The sequence below is a fragment of the Trichomonas vaginalis genome, chromosome III (genome assembly GCF_026262505.1).
Source record: "Trichomonas vaginalis G3 chromosome III, whole genome shotgun sequence".
Taxonomy (NCBI): domain Eukaryota; phylum Parabasalia; order Trichomonadida; family Trichomonadidae; genus Trichomonas; species Trichomonas vaginalis.
In genome coordinates this window covers 13809800-13832942 of record NC_067205.1, presented here as the reverse complement: position 1 = coordinate 13832942, position 23143 = coordinate 13809800, and the positions used below count along the sequence as shown (strand labels likewise).

The 23143-nt window shown below is 33.1% G+C and overlaps 8 protein-coding genes and 2 pseudogenes across 10 annotated transcripts, besides 2 other annotated features; 6 read left to right on the top strand and 4 right to left on the bottom strand.

The window, feature by feature from the left end:
• Positions 1-23143: part of a mobile genetic element that runs on past both edges of the window.
• TVAGG3_0697640 lies at positions 4721-7177 on the top strand (annotated as a pseudogene). Its single transcript has one exon. A coding segment is annotated over exon 1 (2457 nt).
• On the bottom strand, positions 8014-8946 carry TVAGG3_0697630 (protein kinase protein; the record flags this gene model as incomplete). The annotated part of the gene is made up of 1 exon (XM_001329118.1): positions 8014-8946. The coding sequence occupies one exon, from the start codon at positions 8944-8946 to the stop codon at positions 8014-8016; it is 933 nt and encodes a 310-aa protein (XP_001329153.1).
• TVAGG3_0697620 lies at positions 9381-10251 on the top strand (annotated as a pseudogene). The gene has a single exon. A coding segment is annotated over exon 1 (871 nt).
• On the top strand, positions 11114-11665 carry TVAGG3_0697610 (integrase core domain containing protein family; the record flags this gene model as incomplete). Its single annotated transcript, XM_051243251.1, has 1 exon — positions 11114-11665. The coding sequence occupies one exon, from the start codon at positions 11114-11116 to the stop codon at positions 11663-11665; it is 552 nt and encodes a 183-aa protein (XP_051089838.1).
• Positions 11905-12843, top strand: TVAGG3_0697600 (organellar and viral DNA polymerase type B; the record flags this gene model as incomplete). The annotated part of the gene is made up of 1 exon (XM_051243250.1): positions 11905-12843. One exon carries the CDS (start codon positions 11905-11907, stop codon positions 12841-12843), a length of 939 nt encoding a protein of 312 aa, XP_051089837.1.
• TVAGG3_0697590 (uncharacterized protein) lies at positions 14861-15253 on the bottom strand (the record flags this gene model as incomplete). The annotated part of the gene is made up of 1 exon (XM_051243249.1): positions 14861-15253. A coding segment is annotated over one exon (393 nt), but the record flags the coding sequence as incomplete, so codon positions are not given.
• Positions 18774-19253, top strand: TVAGG3_0697580 (organellar and viral DNA polymerase type B; the record flags this gene model as incomplete). The annotated part of the gene is made up of 1 exon (XM_051243248.1): positions 18774-19253. A coding segment is annotated over one exon (480 nt), but the record flags the coding sequence as incomplete, so codon positions are not given.
• Positions 19395-20252, bottom strand: TVAGG3_0697570 (uncharacterized protein; the record flags this gene model as incomplete). The annotated part of the gene is made up of 1 exon (XM_051243247.1): positions 19395-20252. The coding sequence occupies one exon, from the start codon at positions 20250-20252 to the stop codon at positions 19395-19397; it is 858 nt and encodes a 285-aa protein (XP_051089834.1).
• Positions 20277-20531, bottom strand: TVAGG3_0697560 (uncharacterized protein; the record flags this gene model as incomplete). Its single annotated transcript, XM_051243246.1, has 1 exon — positions 20277-20531. The coding sequence occupies one exon, from the start codon at positions 20529-20531 to the stop codon at positions 20277-20279; it is 255 nt and encodes an 84-aa protein (XP_051089833.1).
• Positions 21033-21840, top strand: TVAGG3_0697550 (uncharacterized protein; the record flags this gene model as incomplete). Its single annotated transcript, XM_051243245.1, has 1 exon — positions 21033-21840. A coding segment is annotated over one exon (808 nt), but the record flags the coding sequence as incomplete, so codon positions are not given.
• Positions 21953-23143: part of a mobile genetic element that runs on past the window's edge.

Sequence of the window (23143 nt, the reverse complement as noted above, 5' to 3'; positions counted from 1 at the left end):
ACAGTCATATTGTCACCCAAACTGTCAGTCTTATTCTAAATAAAACCGTAAGTCATATTGTCAGTCAAACTATCAGTCTTATTCTCACTAACACCATCAGTCATACACTCTCTTAAACTATGAGTCATTGTCACCCAAATTGTCAATCATACACTCATTCAAATCAACAGTCATGTTGTCAGTCAAACCGTCAGTCATATTGTCAGTCAAACTGTCAGTCTTATTCTAACTAAAAGCTAATTCATAGTGTGTGGTCAAACCGTCAGTCATATTGTCACTCAAACTATCAGTCTTATTCTAACTAAAAAGCTAATTCATAGTGTGTGTCAAACCGTCAGTCATATTGTCACTCAAACTATCAGTCTTATTCTAACTAAAAAGCTAATTCATAGTGTGTGTCAAACCACGAAGTCATATTGTCACCCAAAATGTCAGTCTTATTCTAACTAAAAAGCTAATTCATAGTGTGTGTCAAACCGTCAGTCATATTGTCAGTCAAACTGTCAGTCATATTCTAACTAAAACCGTAAGTCATAGTGTGTGTCAAACCGTCAGTCATATTGTCAGTCAAACTATCAGTCTTATCCTAACTAAAAAGCTAATTCATAGTGTCTGTCAAACCGAAGTCATATTGTCACCCAAACTGTCAGTCTTATTCTCACTAAAACCATCAGTCATACACTCTCTTAAACTATGAGTCATATTGTCCCCCAAACTCTCAAGCCACACTCACTCGAATCAACAGTCATAGTGTCTGTCAAACCACAGTCATATTGTCAGTCAAACTATCAGTCATATTCTAACTAAAACCGTAAGTCATATTGTCACTCAAACCGTCAGTCATATTGTCATTAAAACGGTCAGTCATACACTCACTCAAATCAACAGTCATATTGTCAGTCAAACTATCAGTCTTATCCTAACTAAAAAGCTAATTCATAGTGTCTGTCAAACCGTCAGTCATATTGTCAGTCAAACTATCAGTCTTATTCTCACTAAAACCATCAGTCATACACTCTCTTAAACTATGAGTCATATTGTCACCCAAACTCTCAATCATACACTCACTCAAATCAACAGTCATATTGTCAGTCAAACCGTCAGTATATTGTCACTCAAACTGTCAGTCTTATTCTAACTAAAACCGTAAGTCAAAGTGTCTGTCAAACCGTCAGTCATATTCTCAGTCATACTGTAGTTCATACTATCACCAAACTGTTGTTCATACTGTCACTCAAACTCTAATTCATATTGTCAGTCAAACTGTGAGTCATATTCTCTCTCAAACCTTGAGTTATACTGACAACCAAACCCTCATTCAAAATGTCACTCAAACTGTCAGTTATATTCCTAGACACATTCAAACTTTCAGGCATATTGTCAGCCAGATACTCAGTTATAGAGTCACTTTTTTGTCATTAATGAATTTAGTTATAGATTCAAACATACATTCGGTCCAATATTGGATCATGCAGTTAATTCTACATTTTTTTTAACTTGTAAGTCATTATTTATGAAAATATTTAAAATAGTGTAATTGCACAATGATGTGCAGTATTATCTTTAATATTAATATTGTAATATGTATTAGATTTTATCATATGAGATATTAATATTGATTTATGGATCACTGCACAATGATGTGCAGTATTATTTTAATATTAATATTGTAATATGCAATGTTATATTCTAATTTGAATGTTCCTTTTTAACCTCATTGATTTCTTCTCACTGATCTGCCTTTTTATGCAGCATTTTGTATTTAATATCTCTTATCCTTTAGATTCTCTATGCTTTCCATCTTTCTAAACCAGATTCCGTTGTTAATTCTTAAATAACACAAATCTTAAATTTCATATTAGTCATTGATCTGAAGTTATTGAAACATCTGACGTCTTTGATTATCTTATAATATTAAATGATTGATCTATTTACATTTTAAAATAGTCCTAAAAAGTCTCAATATTTATAAAGAGCATAATAAAATTAAATTTTTTAATATCATTTTGTAAATTATTCGTTTACTTTATGGCATAGTCTTGAAAAAGTATCAAAAAACAATTATCTTAATGGTCTCTAAAGAGGTTAAGTAGCATACACACAGATATGCTAATGTGGTAAAAAGAGATTTATTGCAAAAAGTCCAAAATAGTATATTTATTATCAAGATTCGCGTGGAAACGTACGAGTTTGGGACGAATAACTAACATTCTTAAACATTTAGTAATACTCTGATAAGTACAAGTCCTTAGATGCGACATATGGCTTCTTTTGTTCTAACTTACCAAATTCAAGAACTCAAGTTGGCAGTAACTCTGTACTAAACATACTCTAAGAGCTTGTCATTATTCCGTGTATGACAAATCATACTTTAATGTTTTACTCGTTGAATAAAGAATGCTTGATTTTGAAATCGAATGTTTTTGCTTAAATAGTTCCAGATTCTTGAACTAGGGACGGAATTAGAGGACACGTCTTTGCTGGTTAGTCGCGTGCTTGATGACAATATGCTACAATTATAATAAACGTACAAAAGGTACGAAAATTGAGAGCTTGTAACTTTCAATTTTTTTTTGATTGGTATTGCTAATTCAATCATTTTTCTTATTCATATGCTATTTTGGTATGATTTACACCATATACAAACCGAATAACATAGTTCTCTTTAGAATCAATATAAAATGATTAAATATGGCTAAAAAGATTATGTTTCATCTATAATAAATAAAATATTTAAAAATAATGGGAAGAAATGCATTTTTCATCTTCAAATCAAATTGATTTACAATGAGTCTCAATTCTGATGAAAAATAATGTGAAATCTGTATAGCTCTTAATATAAGCATTGTTTCTTTTATATGTCCTTTAAAAATCGTTAATAAATGAAGGATTTTATATAAAACACACTAAGGTCATAATATTATTAATAATAAATAAGGGTTTCGTTTTGCGAAAAAAACGTACAATACGCAATTTCGCTAAAAAAACATTTAGCTAGCAATTTCGACCTTTGACTCCACTCAAGACGTCACTTTTTTAATTTTGCGGTATCATATTTTTGGAAAATCTTTATGAATATTATATAAAAAGTCTCTTTAATATCTATATTTCATATTTTTATCGATTTTTAAAGTTTTCGCGAAAAGTATTCAATTATTTTTGCTATTTTGTCGGGTAAATGTCAGATTTGCGACATTTTCTGATATGATATTCAGATTCTACGTTGATAATAATGCTTATAGAACCCTCTTGCTATTGTGTCAAAATTGCGAAACCGATAGCAAAAATATCTCGCAATATCAAAATTGAGATATTGAGTGAATTATGCATTATAGAGATTAAAAATCTGATTTGTGAAAACATCTCATCAGTTTCTAGCTAATTCAAAAATCTTTACTATCTTATTCGATTAAAATGAAAAGGGAATAGTTTCATTATGCTTTAAATGACAGCCTTATAATCTAATCATAGTTTTCGCTCAATATGCAGCATTTTTTTTTTCGAAATCTATGGTCAATGTCCTAAATACTGATTGCTTTGCATTCATATCTCTTACATTTTCTATACCCACATCACTATTCATTGCTATTCCTATCTTTTTCATTTTTGTTTGTTTCTCATAATTTCTCAAAAAACACGATAACTTGATATTTGTAAATATCATACTTTATAACGTAAATAAGAACTTGACCTATTAAGAAAAGCAGTAATGAAAAGAAAATCTGAAATTCATAAAAATTACAAGTTTCTGATGACAATTAGCTTAATTAAACCAGGTACAAGATTATATAATTGTATTTTCTATCCAATTATCCATATAATATCTTATCCAGAAAAAATAACTTGATCAATACCAAATGATTTTTTAACTAGTAAATAAAGTATTTTCTTTACACACACATTGTATATCATAGTTTTTTTTTTTTTTGGTTTCGCAAAACATCCAAAAACAAATATGCTATAAAAGTGACAATTTTAGCAAAACGAAACCCTTATAATAAACAACAAAAATTGAATACAAATTTTGAAAATGAGTTCTGTAATTTCAGACTATTTCAATTGATTATATCTTTACGTGCATAAAAAACAAAGACCGGTACCAGCTTTACCAATTCATGAATGTTCATTTTATCTGTTTTTCATATTTACATCTTAAAAATTTGATTGCGATTTGCTATGATTTTCTCTATAATTTATACCTTTGTATCGCCATACTTGTGTTTTTCTATCGATAGTCCCAAAAAATTCTATGTGATAAAACAGATCAAATTAAATTTTCTCCAAAAATATTTCCGTATAAAAATAGAAAATATTCTCAAAAATCTATGATAACGGAAATATTTTTAAACATCTTTTATTTCTTATATATCATTTAATGTACATGCTATATCCATATTAAAATATTATTTACATCAAATTGAAGAATAATGACAATTTTATTTATTTTTCTGAGTACTCTTATCGCGTAATCGTCACTCTAAAGTTTATATCACTTGTGCCTAATTCTACGCCATATTCGATGCACAAATTTTGTGTTTTAGCATTATTCAAGTTTGATTTTTTTGATATGAAGTAGTGGAAAATATATTATGAGCTATATGTTTTTGCTTTCAAGAAAAATCGAACGCACTTCAGAATCTCATGGAAAAATTGACGATCAAAATTCTCTCATAATTCTTGATTTTTTCTGAAATTTACAGTATTCAATTACTAGTTTTAAATGGAATCTCGACAATCAGCAACAGAGATTATAGATTATGGTTTACGATTGCTATTACCTTATGAACAAGACAAGAGTTGGCATTTAGACATTTAGTTTCATACGAAGCCAGAAATTATGATTGTTCAAGCGTTTTTTAATGTTTTGAACTATATACCTTTTTTCTCACGAAGATAAAATAAGAGATAGAAGGTTTGTCGGTATTTTCTGTGAAAGATATCTTGATGATTTTCTCATTTAGAACCAAATTTAAAGAATCATTTAATTCATGAATATGAGGAGGCAAATCCTCATTACGAGCTATTATTACAAGACAAATAGGAAGATTAATAACTGCATCTACAGCTGACTCTTTAATTCCATTTGTTGTAAGATCTTGCGATTCTAATGATCCATACGTTAGAAAATCAGCTGCTTTGGCAATACTTTCTATATATTTGTTTAAGCCATCATATTTGCAGAAATATAACTTGATATCCAGCTTAAAAGACTTGTCGAAGATATGAATCCAAATGTTGCTGCAAATGCAATTTCTGCACTAAACGAAATAAATAGAACAAGTTCTTCACCAGTTTTCGAACCTTCGGAAAGTACAATCAATAATTTACTTGCAGCAATCGATCAATCTACAGAATGGTCTCAAGTTGAGATATTAGATTATGTAGCCAATTACAGACCAGAAAGCACTGATGTTGCTCATATATTATATCAAGAGTTTCAACAAGGTTAAATCATTTGAATCTGCCGTTGTTCTTTCCGCCATTCGCTGCTGCTTGCAGATGAACAGCTTATTACAGATCCATCGAAAGTTCATGAGACATTGATGAGAGTTGGACTTCTTTAGTTTCATTATTGAATAATATTCCTCAAATTCAATATTCGGCTATCAAGTCAATATACATATTGGCTCAGAATTACAGAAAGCTCTTTTCTTCGAAGTTGCCATTTTCTTTTGCAAATATGATGATCCAGAGTATGTAAAACTGGCAAAACTCGATGTAATTCTTGCGATGTGCAACTCAGCAAATGTTGGAAAAGTCCTTGCAGAACTCTATGAATATGCACAGCAAGAAGATATTGATTTTTGTCAGAAAATCAATTTCAGCAATAGGCCAAATTGCAATAGAATTCGAAGTTGCCGCTCCTTCATGTGTTGATAAAATCGTTGAGCTTGTCAAGAACAAGAAAGATTATGTAATTCAAGAATGCATAATTGTAGCAGCAGATATTTTCAGGAGATATCCAAACAAATATCTAGGAATACTTGCTCCTATATGTGGAGCTCTTGAACACAGGATTGATAATCACCGTGCTAAAGCTGCAATGGCTTTTATCATTGGAGAGTTTTGCAGTAAAATAGAAAATGCTGGAGATATATTAGAAGTAAACTTTGTTGATGGATTTCTTGAAGATACATATGATGTACAACTTGCTACTTTGACTGCTGTTACTAAATTCTTCATTAATTCACAAGATGAAGAATTATTTAGAGAAATCATTACAATGGCAACTATGCAAGTAGATAATCCATCAATTAGAGATCGTGCAGTCCAATATTATTGGCTTGCTTCTGAAGCTGGTGAATATATGTCTCAAATTATTTCACCAACCGAGAAACCAGTTATCAGTTCAGAGTTAATTAACTTCGATCAAGAAAAAGCGAAGAAGTTTTTGCCTCTTATAGGAACTCTCAGTATCTTACTCAATAAACTCCCAGATGAATTTGTGGATACGATTATTAATATTACTCTTGATAAGACAGAAATAACACCAGAACTTCCTATTGTTGTTTTAGGAAGAGGTACTCATTCACTTGAAATCCGTGCAGCTCTCGTTAGAATTGGAAATAAGAATCAAATTTCAATGAATATTACAAACTATAATGAAAATGATAACCAAATAATCGATATTGCATTTAACACGAACTTATTTGGCTTCATTCCAGAGAAAACAGGACTTCCAAAAGAATTCAAATCACAGAAGTCAGTTTCGTTAAATATCCCTATTAATACAGATACAACTACTGCAGTCAATGCTAATGAATCGCAATTCCTTGAAGTAGCTGTACTTACAAATGATCCAAATCCAATAATTTTCCAGATTGGAATCAATCTCAACTTGATATTGGTTCCAGATACAGACGGAGCAAAGCTTTCACGTAATGATTTCGTGACTGTTTGGCAATCAATACCTCCACAAAATGATCTTACGAAAACTCTTGATAAAGCCCGAATTGATTCAATATCGGTAGCCAAGAACATATTAAATCCAAATCGCATTTACTTTAATGCAAAGAAAGAAACCACTGCTTACTTCTCAGGAAAAACGATACTTGGAGACATTTTCTTCATTTATATCGAATTCCATAACTCAGGCAAAGTAAGCATTGGATTAAGAATGAAGAATATGGTGTACGCTAATATCATTCTTCAATTAGTTGAGAAATTATTGAAATAATCTTAGTTTTCTATCTTATTTTTATATTTTGTGTTGATAAATCATCATTATATGTATTATTAATACTAATCTATGACACTCTTTTTGCGATTAAGCTTATAACGGATGTGAACGTCATCTGATTTTATTTGCACAGATATTTCTACATAAAACATACTATATATAGATATCTGAAGTCGAATTATGAATGATTATGTGTTCACTAAGAAAGGTACTTCAGATCTTTTTCCACAGCCTTTTGAGAGACCAAACTTTGGGTGTCTATTATAGGTACAAATATAAGGCTATGCGCAAAGTTTGGCAACCTTTGGCTTAAGGGTTTGTGAGAAAAAGTTGATTTATATTTGAATGCATTTGGCAAAAAAAAATTATAATTTTTTCAAGAGTTACTAGTAAATATAGCCCCATGGCCATTCTGCACTGGAGATCATGTTACAAATGCTATTCCCATCTTCTTACTGTATAACAGATATAGACTTTTACGATTTTTTGTGCAATCAAATCTAAAATTTCAAGAATCTTCTTTCCAAATTTGAGATGCAAACAAAAATTATCTTGTCCATGTAGTTGCAATAAATATTTAGTTAACAGAATTCCAATAAAATACATATTGATAGAGTTTAGAGTTGTAGTGGCAAATCAACAAACTTGTTCGAACTTAAACACTTGTTGTTTTTATAAAAAACACGAATGTTTATATATATATTTACTCACGAAATAACGTACAAACATCTGAAGTACCTTTTCACTAAGAGTAGATTGGCGATTGAATTTCATTTGATAATCTAAAAAAGAGTAAAAAGATATAGAATTCGCAAAAAATACAAACAATTTATTTAAACAATATTAAGAATACCGGAAGAAGATGGAGAGAGTCTTTTCTTGCCCGTAATTAACTGATGTTGGGCAACAGACTTCAAAACCTTATAAGTTGACTTTGCCTTTGGTTCTACGTTTGGTTTGAAGAGCTCTACCATCTTCGATTGGAGCTGAGACATCGTTGGTCTGTGCTGAGGTTCAATCTTCATGCACCAGTTAACGATCTCAGACATTGGTCCATACTTTGGATCAAGCTTTGTATGGCCTGCATCTATCTCGTTAAGAATGGTGTTAGAGCTGTAGCTGCCATATGGGAATTGGCCAGTAACTAATGTATAAAATGTTACTCCGACAGCCCAAACGTCGGCCATGAATGGATCGTAGTCAATACCGAGTAATATTTCAGGAGACATATAGTTCATTGTGCCTCTAACTGATTTGTCGCATTTAAGTGTCTTGGATTTGGAAATCAAATGAGATAAACCGAAATCACAGATCTTAACGCGGCCAAACTGATCTAAGAGAATGTTGGATAACTTTATATCGCAGTGAGCTATGCCTTTTTGATGCATGAATACTAAGGCGTCGACAATTTCTAAAAAAATTTTGTTCTTCTTGTTTGATGACAATTTCTCGTTTGATTTGATTAAGTCTATCAAAGAACCACCAGAACAATATTCTAAAATCTGAAAAACAATGTTAGATTCGATAAAATAATCGTAGATTCGGACAATGTTTGGATGATTGAGGTTACTGAGAATCTGGGCTTCTGATTTATGTGATTCGATTATTTTGGGATCAACATTAGCGCATTTGGTTACTTTGCAAACAAATTCTTGATTGAATTTAAGACTCTTGACAAGATAGCAGTATCCGGAGCCACCCTTTCCAATCATTTTGACTATTTCATAGTCATGCTGTGATAAGATTTGTTGAACAACTTCAGACATTTGATGAATAATAGAAAGCAGACTTGACTTTAGGAGATGATGAAAGTTCTGTATATCTTTCGTTCCAGTTTCAAATAGCAGAAAACTTTTGAGACAGATATGCTTAATGTATGACAACATCTCTGATTTCACAAGATATGATGACGACCATGACCCGAACACGGTGAAGAAGAAGTTTTACAAACATCCATTAAGACAGGAAAGGTTTTAACTCAAAAGTCTCATTATTGACACCAAAGATGGCGAAGTGGACGTTCTTCAAGAGCTGAAGAAAAATACTTCTTCGGGAGGTGGTGGTAGGCATGAACTTGAAATAAATGAGATAGAAGAGAAATTAGCCGAAAAAGCAGATAAAGAACATAAACACAATATCTCCGATATAAATGAACTTCAAGCTACATTAAATAGTAAAGCGGACAAAATGAACTTGACGCATGAACAAAGTTTGAAATCTCATAAACACAATATCTCCGATATAAATGAACTTCAAGCTACATTAAATAGTAAAGCGGACAAGAACCATGTTCATTATATAACTTCAGACGAACAGATTATAACGGACTACCATGGATATTTAACACGAAGTGATGAAGCGAAGACAAAAAAATGTTAATGAAAGAAGATATAAATACATTCGTGCTAAAGGTTATGACATAAGCTGTACTGTACAGTATGATGTAGCTAAAGCACCAGAAGCATTTGGTTATACCGGTGAAATTTATGCCTCTACTTTCAATGTTAACGGTGTATTAGTTGAACCAAGATTTACTTTGAGAGTTAAGGCAAAAATAACGTTTGAAGATGCTATTAAAAGTAAAGCTGACAAAGTTGAACTCGAAGCAACGAACAAAGTTTTGAAATCTCATAAACACAACATCTCCGATATAAATGAACTACCAACAATGTTAGACAGTAAAGCTGACAAGAACCATACACATAAATCCTTCACTACTGTTAGAGCAGACGACATAATATTGAACTTTGACCTTGGTTCAAGTGCACCATTAGAAAATCCAAGTACAAGCGTAAAAGATACACTAAACTCCTTAAATAGTAAATGTATGAACATTGAAAGTCATGCCAGAAACTTTGAAGCATATGAACTACCAACAATGTTAGATAAGAAAGCAGATAAAACAGAGCTTCAAACATTAAAGACTCAGATTCTTGAAACATTATATCCTATAGGTTCTATTTATACGTCAATGAATTCAACAAATCCAGAAACAGTTTTAGGTTTTGGTACTTGGGAACAGATTGTTGACAAATTCTTATACTGTGCTAACTCTTCAAAGCAAACAGGGGTTCGAAGAAAATTACTGAAGCAAACTTACCTGCGCACACTCATACAGGAACTACAAACTTTTCTGGCGACCATAGCCACTCATTAAGAGACCATCCATTATACAACTCAGAATATAAAGCTGGCAATGACGTTTTATCTCCATCTTATAACAATGCAGCAAAAAAGACTTTTCGACAAACTGAACCAGGAGGAAATCATGTCCATACTTTCACAACAAATCCAACAGGCTCGGGTGCAGATTATATGCCACCATTTGTGACTGTATTCGCATGGTATGCGTTCAATGAACGCGCTTGAGCCTAGAATAAAATCTTTAACTTTACATAAATGAGCTTGAAAGAAGTATTCGAACAACATCCATGGAGGTCATTTAAGAAATTCAATGAAGCTGCAAAGAGTTGGGGATTTACTAACAGAGCTGAAGTGAAAAGGTTCTTTGACAAAAATGTTGTACATCAAACAAAAATAAACCCTTACGACTACTTTTTACCAATTTACTCCAACACTCCTGACGCATACCAATTTGACACTCTCATTCAAAGCAGAAAAGGAGGACATAAACCATTCCTCATCTTCATAAATGTTAACACTCGTAAAGCATATGCATATCCAATGAAAAATAAAGGAACTCGTGAAGTGTTAAGAGTTTTACAAAAGTTTGTAGCAGAACATAACCCAAGTACTTTAACATCAGACCAAGACAGTGCATACCTCAGCAATGAAATCACAGAATTTCTCATTAAGCATAACATAACTCACTACACTACTGAAGACCATAACCATAACATACTCGGCATCATAAACCGCTTCATAAGGACTCTCAGAGATTTAAATCAAGAGCGAGACTTTACCGAAGAAACAATGAAACATTTTCTCGAAGTATATAATTCCTCAACACATTCTACAACAGGACATACACCAAATTCAATGACACAACAACAAGAAGAAAAGTATATACAAAAGAAACGAAGCCAAACACAAAATATCAGAAATTCAACACAATTTACCCTCATTCCTGGTACAAAAGTTCGTGTAGTTCTTGACGACAAACCGTTGACAAAGAAACGTTTAAGGTTAAGTAGAAACTATTATATCGTAGACTCTACGCAAGGTAATGGATATCTTATAAAAGCTGCTGACGACTCCATTGCATTTTATCCTCATCACAAATTAGTCGAAAGTAGTAATGGCAAACTTGCTGAAACCATTGACGAAGCAAAGCGAGGAGTGGTTATTGAAATACTTGGCTATAACACAAACGATGACACTTATAAAGTAAGATATGAAGGAGGCGTTGAAGATGTTATACCATCTAAGAACTTGAGAGAGTCGAAGCCAACACATCTGGGACCATTAGAGCGGGAGTACTGGAAAGACAAAAATATGCCAGAAAGAATAAGAAAATTCTTCTAAACTTTTTCATTAGATGTAAATCAGACATGAATGAGAACAGTCATGATATCATTAATGGTACCATTTATTTACACCAAAAAATAATGTTTATGTTAGAATGTTAGATCTAACACGTTTTCTAACCACTTTTCTAACATGGTCTAAAACTCTCGAAAATCATGAATTTTTGACATTTCCTTATGAAAGAAAAATAACGCTAATTTTTTTCTAAGAAAAATTTTTATCTTGTATGTAAAGATATGATTTCAACAATCGGCACAACAACAATTCAAACTACAGCACCAAACTCGTTAGTCATGAATCCAACATCTATGTTAGTAGAGATGAAAAGCTTCATTCCTTCTTCATATACTTTCGAAACAAAAATCCAGAAGATAAAGCAAGAACTTTTAACAAGTAATTTAGACTGTAGTGCGAAAGATGAAACAAATGAACAGTATCTTTATGAAATGCAGGACATTATTGACCATTTACCCAAATTGCCTGAAATCCAACAACAAAAACTAACTATTCCTGAATTCGACGAAATTGAAGTCAAAACAACTGACTCAGTAGAAATAAAGAAGTTCATACGTAAAGTAAATTATGAATTCCTTGGTTTTCATTGCAACCATAAAGTTATGGACAAAGATTGCGACATGGTTTATAAGAATGTTTCTGACATATATAAATCTGAAGAATTTAAGACCTACGATAACTTTGTTTCATTAGTTGCTGAATGTGTTTGGGAAATAAGAGATAAAGATAGAAGAGGCAAAGTATGGAACGAACAACTAAGACCCGCTATGTTTGAGATGAAGAGAGCAATTGACGCCTTAGTTGTTTTAGCAGGTCAAATTTCAATGTATAACGCAAAAATGAACCCGCAATGTTCAAAATGTAAGGCAGCGATGAGGAAATATAACTACTCCGTCAAAGAGATAGAAAGAATGAGAAACGACTATGCAGATTTAAAGAAAGAAGTAGAAAAGCCAGCAGAAGATAAAATGGACATGTTAGCATTTCTGAACAAAAATTATCCAACTGCTGACGATTTCCTTCTATCTGACGTCAAGAAGAAATATAAAGAAACCTTCGGCATTGTTAAAACATTCGATGTACTAAAAGAAGAAATAGAAGCTACAAAACTGTTTAAAGTCATGAACCATCGCAACATATACCATGTAAAACGCTTGTAAATAGTTATGTTAGAAAAGAGGTTAGAAAACGTGTTAGATCTAACATGCTAACATAAACATTATTTTTGCTGAATTCAGCACAAAATTCTGAGTAAAATGACATATGGCACGTGTCAAACCGTTGAGTTTTCACAAATTTTAAAAATTGCTGCGGAAAGTTCGTCAAAAAAGTGAAGGTTCCCGACGGTTTCAAACCGCCATACTTTACATGAAGATAGTTTACAATGTCAACTAAATATCATGTACGATAGAAACGGTTATGTAAAGTTTACATTTTGTAAAGTTTTGTCCTGATTCAAGACAAGTCTTGTATTTTTTCAGAACAAGTCTTGTATTTTTTCAAGACAAATCTTGTCCTGATTCAGAACAAGTCTTGCACTTTTTAGTCAGTTTTTCTTGTAAAGTTCTCAAATTTGAGAACAATTGTCCTGATTCAAGACAAGTCTTGTATTTTTTCAGAACAAGTCTTGTATTTTTTCAGAACAAGTCTTGTATTTTTTCAAGACAAATTTTTTCAAGAAAAAACAAGTCTTGCACTTTTTTCAGGAAATCCTATCGTCTAACTTTACAAATGTCACTTTTTCAACATGATTGCATTTTGGTCGGGGAACAACTTTCTCTCATTTTGTCACTTTTTTCTATCGTCGTGTTTTGTCACTTTTCCCTCAGGGTGTGTGTCAGAAAATATCCAAAATCTTTATAGCCTCGTATCTCCTTCAATTCTTGACGGCTTGACATGTATGACACACCATTCAATTCAGAATTATGTGCTGAATCTTATGACCTTCATTTGTTCGTGACTTCTTTTCACATATGTAACCCTGAATTTTTAACATTTCTTTAACACAGAAAAATAAAGTTAGTTTTATTTTATTTATTTTTTTATTTGTATGTAAGGACAGATATGTCAACAACAGAGAACACAACAACTGCTATCGTTCATGAAGCCATAAATGAAGAATACGAGTGGGTTCAGTTTAACAAACAACTCCGTCTCATTCGTTCGGTCAAAGACGATATGTACCAAATGCAAAGTATTTTGACAGCATGTTTTGCTCCAGACACTAAACACGCAGACGACTGGTTCAAAAACCAAAGCACACAAGAACTTTTGAGTGAAATTTCTCTAGACCGACTTTTTTCGGTCTTGCATAAAACACATGAAAATCGTAAAAATTTGCCAATAAATTTAAGAGGTTATTATGTTCATAGACTTTTAGTAAATGCAGTTGCAATGTGGGCTTCTCCTCGTTATGCATGGCATGTTTACAGACTTCTTGACGAAATTCATAGACAAGAACGTGGAGAGATGGAAAAGAAACTTCAAGCAAAAGATGAAGTCATTGAATCCAAAGACAAAAGCATACAGAAAAGAATACCACGTTCGGTACCAAAAGGAAAGGAAAAGAGTTATAAGTATATGATATATACTGAAGAGTTGGAGAAAGAAGAAGATAGAGATATGGTTATGTTGCATTTAGTCAGAAGAAACAACAAAAGCTTTTATGACCTTGCTAAGATTTACAAATCTGACAGAAACTGGTTCTATCGTGAAAACTTACCGATTTCAATGACACCGAATGAGCAAATAAAGGAAATTGTCAAAAATACTCTTCCTCAAACACACTATGACATCAAAGGTTGCACAATACTTACATTCAAAGAAGACTTAACATTACTGAAGGAAAAAATAACAGAATATTTCGATAACTTCAAAGAGGAAGAATAAAAAAATCTAAGCTAATTTTTTTTTTTATAAAATTTTATCTCATATGAAAGAACATGAATTTAGAATATTCGGAACTCATGACAGAAGAAGAGAACGAACAACATGTAAAAGATTATGCAAAATTTCTGAAGACATACAAAGCATTTAAACAATATCTAAATGCTTCTAAAGATTATGCAAAATTTCTGAAGGTATATAAAGCTTATGAAAAAAGCGTATGAAAAGTTTATACATTGGGGAATTGTTGTAAAATATCGATATGAAGACTAACCAAAAATATATTTTTGCTTAAATGACGTCAGGGTCAATTTCTTCAACCATTTCACTTCCTTCGTCAATGTCAATAGAAGCTTCTTCAACCTTTGGTAAGAACTTTTGTATAACATCTTTGTTCGTTATTGTTTTCAGAGATGAAGAATAATATTTCACATTTGTTTCACCCTTCTTATATTCTTTCTGTTCGGAAAGATTCATAGCAATACTGAAGAAGTCAATGTTGGAGTTCTTTATAATAGTATAATGAGTATCTTTGACATTCACGAAGAAACTCTTTTGTTTCAAAACTACTGCTAACTCTTGTGAAGTATAACGTTTGCGGTCAATGACAATAGCTAATGGTCTGACATACTGACCGAACTTAGATTCTTTCACAAACTTCTTGTTAAAGATAACATTAACGTTTGAAGCACCATTGAACTCATTCTTGATGACAGTAGCGAGAGCATTGTATGAAAAAATTGCAATCTTGCATGTGTTTCATTAAAATAAAAATATTAAATTATTTTGAAAAATAACTTAAAAAAATCTAATCTAATTTTTTCAAAAATATTTTTTTATTTCCTACTAAAGATGTATCGGAAGTTGTCTAAGTTAGAACACTCGGAATAAAACAACTTCTTACAGAAGCTAATATAGATGTTGCAAAGCATTACACAACAAACAAAAAGGCACTCGCTGACATCCTCAATGACTATAATGGTGAAATAACTTATGATAGAATTCATGAGTTCATAAAGCCGCAACGCGGCGAGGACGAAGTCCATGCAAGAGCATTTCCTTTAAATGACGTTGCTATTGACTTATATCATAGACGTTCAATACCTCATGAAGTAAGAAGAGAAATGTTTGACATAACAAATGCAAACGTTGGTCATACTCGTAAAGCTCTTTCACATGACGTTCGTCAAGAGATGTTTGACATAACAAATGCAAACGTTGGTGAAACAGAAGAGCTGTACCACATGAAGTAAGAAGAGAAATGTTTGACATAACAAATGCAAACGTTGGTGAAACACGAAAGAGAGATGACACACTGAAACAACAGAGAAAGAGATGTTTAAAAGTGCTATAGAACAAGTTCGCAAAGCTAATAATGTCATTCGTTCCATTGACGACAAACCAAAAGAAGGTGAGAGATGGTTAAAGAAAGATGAAGAAAATAGGAAGAGGAATGTGAAGTCAGGCAATAGACTCATTGACTTTAACATCGAAGCTTTAGATGAACCAAACAGAGACTACTTACACAAACATTTTGGTAAGGTTTTCATGAGACTCTTAGAGAAAATTAAAATAAACTCCCAACAGAGATGGATGGTATGTTATAAACTTGGTGGAAAGTATGAATGTTCTACGTTAAACCTCAATAATATTGGAACATTACTACATCAGCTCTTGAAGGAGAACTTTATATCAGAGATAGAAGCAAATGCTGCAGGTATTGTTGAAATGCACTATGACTTCTTCTTGACAAACATAAAGAATCTTACTGAAATAAAGATGTATGATTTAACAGAATATGAAGGCTTAACGATGTCAGATGTAAAGAAAGGCAAACCAAAAAAGAGACCATATAGAGATGAAAGCACACTGACAAATGACCAGAAAGCCATTTTGGAAGCTCTTAAGCAAACAGGAAACCCAGCACTTATAGAAAGCTTTTGGAAAGATAATGGTGAAAAGAAGTTTTATAAGAAGAGAAGCGGGCAGTTCTGGAAGTATCTTTGCACATTACCTATAAATCTTGAACGCTACCAAATCTTCAATGAACTGAACAAAAGAACTGCAACACTTATGACAGAAGATAACTGCTTTCGTTTATGCTTGCATTCAGGCTGGAGTAAATGAAGAAACTATTGACCACATGAGAGAAGTCATTCGTGTTAGAGACTTTCCTCAAAGTAAAGTACAAGAAATTTCTGACGCAACAGGTATAGCATTTAATGTTACCATTGGTTACTTCAATGACTCAAGACATAATGAAATAAAGAGATACATACCAAAAGAATGTGAAACTGTTCGAACTATTGACTTACTTCTTGTTGAAGACCACTACATGCTAAATGAAAGACTTCCAATGACAACATATTTCATTCGAAACTATAGAAATCTTGAAGGAGTGTGGTGGAATGAACATTGAAAACACAGATGAAAATATATACAAAGAGAGAAGATAAATATGTAGTTCGCATGGATAGAACTACACCGTATGGGATGTTATGAAAACATTGTGGGAGTGCAAATATTTTGAACCTATTTCTTATGGAGAACTTTTCACATATACGACTGACTTATATAAACAGAACCTTGCACCATTTAAAGATTTGACATATGCTCCAAAGTATTGTGTACAACTGAAGAAGAAAGCAGAGTCAAAAGAAGTAAATAAAGCTAAATGTAAGTTCATACCTGAGCACGTTTTCTTTGCTGACTTTGAGTGTAGTACGGATGGCTTTCATAAAGCTTTTAACATCTGTTATGACAGTGAAGATGGTTCAGTTAGTGAAAGTATTTGGGGTCAAAACTGTGCAACAGAATTTTTGGAAAGACTTCCTGACAAGAGTTTAATATATTTCCATAACCTCAGTTATGACATAAACTTCATCTTAAGACACATGACAGAAGTGAAAGGAACTCCCATCATTAAAGGTTCACGAACAATGCAAATAACTGGTTTATATAAAGGAGGGCAATTATTATAAAAGACTCTTACAGTGTTATAAATAAGAAGCTTAAACTATTTCCTGCTATGTTTAACTTACAAACAGGACCGAAAGAAGTATTTCCATATAACTACTACAGCAGTGTTTTGTTAGCAAATGACAACAGAACTGGTGTCATTTCTGAAGCATGTAAGTTTATCCATGATGCAGATACATTTATGAAGAACATAGATTCCATCAAAGGTTGCAGAATAGATGAAAACCACTTCGACTTAGAAAAATATAGCACGTTTTACTGCAAACAAGATGTAAGAATTTTAAGAGAAGGTTTTGTAAAGTTCCGCAATGACTTATTGAAAGAGTTTGATTTAAACGTTTATGACTACGTTAGTATTTGTTCTATTGCTAACAAATTGTTTGAGAACAGAGTATACTTCCCGAATGGAAATCTTTATGACCTCTCAAATAAACCAAGAGAATTTATTTCGAGATGCATTCAAGGTGGAAGATGTATGTTGTCAGATAACATGAAACAAAAGAGCAAAAAGAAACTCATTGCTGACTTCGACACTGTTTCATTATATCCTTCAGCTATAGCAAGACTTTATACTTTAGAAGGTATTCCAAAAGTATTGAAGGAAGAAATGTTAAGCACAGAGTATCTCATGAGACATTTATTCGATGACGACCAAAAGGAACCCATTGGTGAAAAGTTTATGTCTGGCTTCTTTGTTCTCATTAAGATAACAGAGATTGGTATACCCAGACACTTTCATTTAATAGTTTGCGACCCTGAACTAAATCCAGAACTTAACGTTCCAAGAAGTTCAAACACTTGCTGTCTCATGTATGTTGACCATATAACATTACAAGACCTCATAAAATATCAAGGTGTCAAATGTGAAGTGTTGCAAGGATACTATTACGATGGAAACAGAGATATGAGAATAAGAGATGAAGTAAAGAAGTTGTTTGAGTTAAGGTTAAAGTATAAGAAAGAAGAAAACCCCTTACAAGAAATTATAAAACTCATTCTGAACAGCATTTATGGCAAAACTATTCTATCTCCTATTGAGTCAAAAATAACCATAGTAGATGACAAAGATGCTATAAGATATGCTATAAGAAATTACAACCATATAGTGAAGTTCGAAGGTTTGGATGGTTCAGATAAAACTATTTTCAAGCTAACGAAAAGCATTTGCAGACACTTTAACTTCTGTCCACTTGGTGTTAATATTCTGTCTATGTCAAAACGTATTATGAATGAAGTATTCTGTACTGCAGAGGACATGGGACTTCAAATCTTTTACCAGGATACCGACAGTATGCACTTATATAATGAAGACATCCCAAAGCTTGCAGCAGAGTTTAAGAAGAGATACGGTAGAGAACTTATAGGAAAGAACCTTGGTCAATTTCATAGCGACTTTGCAGAAATAACACCTGGAAAACAAAGTTTAGCTTATAAAAGTATTTTCTGTGGAAAGAAGACCTACATAGACTTACTCACTAACGATTTAAATGAAGTTGCATTTCACTGCAGAATGAAAGGCGTGAAGCAAGATGTTATTGCTTTAACCGCTAATGAAATGTTTCCTGAAGCTATACAATGCTATTACAATGAAGATAAGAACATTCACATACCTGTTGGAACATATGACAAAGACTCTGAGTTCAGTTTAATGAAACTTTACAAAGCACTTCATGATGGTCAAGAGATTGGATTTGACTTATGTAAGTCATGTCAACCTTGCTTTGCTGAAAAGTTCAACTTTTCAATAACGACTAAAACAAGCTTTATTCGTAAGTTGAAGTTCTGAGGTCATTTATTTTTGTCAGCAATGAGGTCATTTGTGATAAAAATAAAGCTAGCGTAGATTTTACAATACTGCGATGGTAGAGTTTAAGAGTTGTGCTTCAATGTAGAGACAGTCCTTCCCATCTGGAGGCAAGAACACTGGACATTTATGGTCATGAGTGGAGTACATGTCTATCCAAAACTCACGATTGAAGCCAGTTAATTTATAGTATTTAGGGTTAGGAAGTGGTGAAGTTCTTGTATGACCAATGAACTCATTTTCAACGCCTTTGGCTATATTAGAGTAAAGTATTGCTTGCTTTCTATCCCAAATGCCAGGTGTTACAATCTTTGAAAATTCATTTTTCCTCGGAAGCATTGCATCATAATTGAAAACATTCTTAAAATCATCACTTGGTTCGGAGATTTGAAATCTTATACGTAATGGATTTTCTTTCTTTTTAGCGACTTCATTGAATGGTGAGAATACAATGAATTGACAGTCATGAGTTCCATCTTCATTTTCATTAAATTCATAATGAAAGTCTATAAGTTGTGGCTGACTACCTTCTTCTTTCAGTTGTGCAAGAAACTCACGTAAAGGCTGTAAAGTTTGTACTTCAATGTTGAACTTTTTCTCGAACATCTCATTAAATGAAATCATACATTGTTGCAATGTTGTATCGTCTTTAAAGTATTTGTATATGTGAATGTTTTGGGCGCTTAAAGACTGTTCGTCATTTTCTATCTCGACTTGAAGTATAAAGTCAACCTTTCTGAAAGCACGTGTTATATACATAGATGTTATGCCAATGTACTTCTCTTCATTTATGTTCACAATCCAGTCTGTTGGAAACTTAAACGTTACTCTGTTCCCCTTTATTTTGACGTCAGGGTTTTCACTACTGAACGCAACAGTTAAAGGTATTTGTCTATACATTTAATTCGGATAAAAATAAACCATTTACTCTTTCTTTGCTTCAGCTTCTTTAGCTTTTGCTTCTTCTCTAGCTTTTTTCGCCAGCAAACGTGGGTTCTTCTGTCTTCCAGCAGCTAATGCAGCAAGTTGTTTTTCACTAAGTTTTCTCTTTGGTCTCTCTGGCTTTTGTTCTTGTTTTTGTTCCTTCAGTTCGGATAAAATTTGCTCACGAATTTCTTTCTTCAATGCTTCAACATCTATGACCCCCTGGGTCTTGTCCGTAGGACTTGTCTGAGTCATTTGACTGCAGATAAAAAACAAAATTAAAACTTTAACCGATGTAAAATGAGCTTGTCAAAATCAGAGCGAGAGTCTATTATATTAAATGACGCAAGAGGAATACAACATCCTTTCTATTATGTAAGTCAGAGTAAAGATGGTAAAATATACGTAAGAAAAAGAAAGGTTCCATTAGCGAATGCAGAGAGTGACAACATTAAGGTGCATAGCACCGAGGGTGAAGCCCATATAAAACCTTCTATTCAAACTGAAAAGTCAATAGAACAAGAAGAAAAGAAGCCAGATGTACTTTCAATAACGAACCAAGAGCTTATTGCAAAGTTCGTGAATTTCATTGAAAAACAAACCGAGTCAAAGAATCCTGACCCACCAGTGAAAGAAGTTGAGACAAAAGAGAATGTACAGTTCATTGAAAATGTCAAGAAACAACTTCCACCACGAATGCCAAGAAGAAGAGTGAGAATAATGAAGTAAATAGATATTTTTATCTGAAGTAAATACATGCAGAACGAACAGTTAAACGAATTTACTCCAGCAGAGCATATTCATCAGATTCGCTCATATTTCGATATCATAGACAATGCAGTTCAAATTGGTGACACTAATAGAAAATATTCTGACGCAAAGATTCCATCACAACCTGGAACTGCTAAAGATAACACATGGGTAACATTCAATCTCTCACCTCCTGGTGAAAATATGTTGGACCTTTACAATACATTCATTACGTATAAAATGGAAGGTCAATTTATTGCAGATAAAGAAATTGGTTCAGGTTCCAATAAAACAAACCCACCAGGATTTTGGATTGGTTTCGATGACGCTTTCTATGCAGTTGCTGGATATCAAATCCTTGCAAATGGTCGTATCGTATATTCTCAAGACAACGCAAGAGAAGAAGCATATATAACTTCAAACTCACAAACTACCGAACAAATAAAGAAAGTAGATGTTTTCTCAAAGACTCGACATGAAGATGTATGGAGTCATTCGGGAACATGCAGAACAGGACAAATTGTTAGTGGTCCAATTACAGCAGGAAAATCATTTGATTTTAAGCTTCGTTTAAGAATTCCTGTTAGAAGATTCCTTCCATTAGAAGCTATAAGATTTATTCCTGCATTTGCTGGTAACATTCAGCTTAAAGTAAAGTTCAGTAGCGACGCCTTACAATGCACATCTATATCTGTAAATGATATCATTGCTTTCAATCCAACTCTTAAAGTTGCATTTGCTTCAGATTCAAATCCACCGACAAATAAATTTGTTCCATGGAATGAACCATTCACTATGATAACGAAGGCAGTAGAAGCTAGTGGAACAGTTACTATTACAACTGTAAACCAGCAACTATTTCGAACAAAGATGGATTTTAATGAATGTTTCATTCATCCAAAGTCATTCTCTTTAGACCCTAACATTATAGATCCAAGGTGATGTGATTTTTGCATCCCTGGGATGGACGATACACCCAAAGTGTCACCTTTTTGGGATAACATGAATTTTAAATATCATGAGAGTTCTGCAAACCATATGCACAATATCTATTCAGCCTGACTTCTTGTATATATGAGTTAGACTTCTTAAATATTGTGCTTGGGGCGATATAAGCATTTCCGAGATTACCATCGTGCTCTATAGTATGCTACTTCTCCCTGGTTCTAGCTCAGTTCCAAGGATATTGGCGTTCAAGGATTTGGCAAGGTCCTTCCGAAGTCTCTCATTCGATGAGAGATTTCGGAAGAATCTTGCCTTAAAGTACTCCAACTCTTGTTCTTTTGTTCCTAAATAGTGAGAAAAGTTATTTGACTACTTAAGGTAGAGATTATCGAGGTCCCTCATTTGATGAGAGGCCTCGGATAATCTCTGCCTTAAAATTGTACACTTGTAGTCCATGAGAGTGTAAGTATACATTGATAGGACAGCTTTCTTCTGAAGTCTTAGATTTGATGAGAACCTCAGAAGAAAACTGTCCTATTTTATAGTAAAAGGAGTTTCAGGAGCTCCAAAGCTCCCTTTCGTAAGGAATAGGAGCTTTGGAGCTCCTGGTTCGTAGATGTGCTTCGCATCTTTCATCAGCAAAGGACATTTACCATCTGGGACTCTGTTGATGGAGACTCAGGAGCTCCAAAGCTCCCTTTAGTAAGGATTAGAAGCTTTGAAGCTCCTGGTTCGTAGACGTGTTTCGCATCTTTCATCAGAAGAGGCCCAAATGGTAAATAGCCTCTGCTGATGAGCTTCAGGAGCTCCAAGGCTCCCTCTCGTAACGATTAGGAGCTTTGTAGCTCCTGAAGGTAAGGTAGGATTGCTCTGATCTCTAATCAGTAGATGCCATGCCTCATTATGAACTCTACTGACAAGAGATCAAGAGCTCCAAGGACTCCCTTTTTAGTTAGTGGCGTTCTCACCATTTAGTAGGATTGCTGATCCTACTAATGAAGTGATCACTTAGTATACGTTTTGAATAAATTGAATTTTTTTTAGACTTTAGTATTTTTTATAGACATCACATGTATATTATAAATACATAAATATATTCTTTAATTCAAAAAATTCAATTCGGTTTTGGGATGGGTATCCCAGCCCCAAGTATTCAATTTTATTCAATTTTT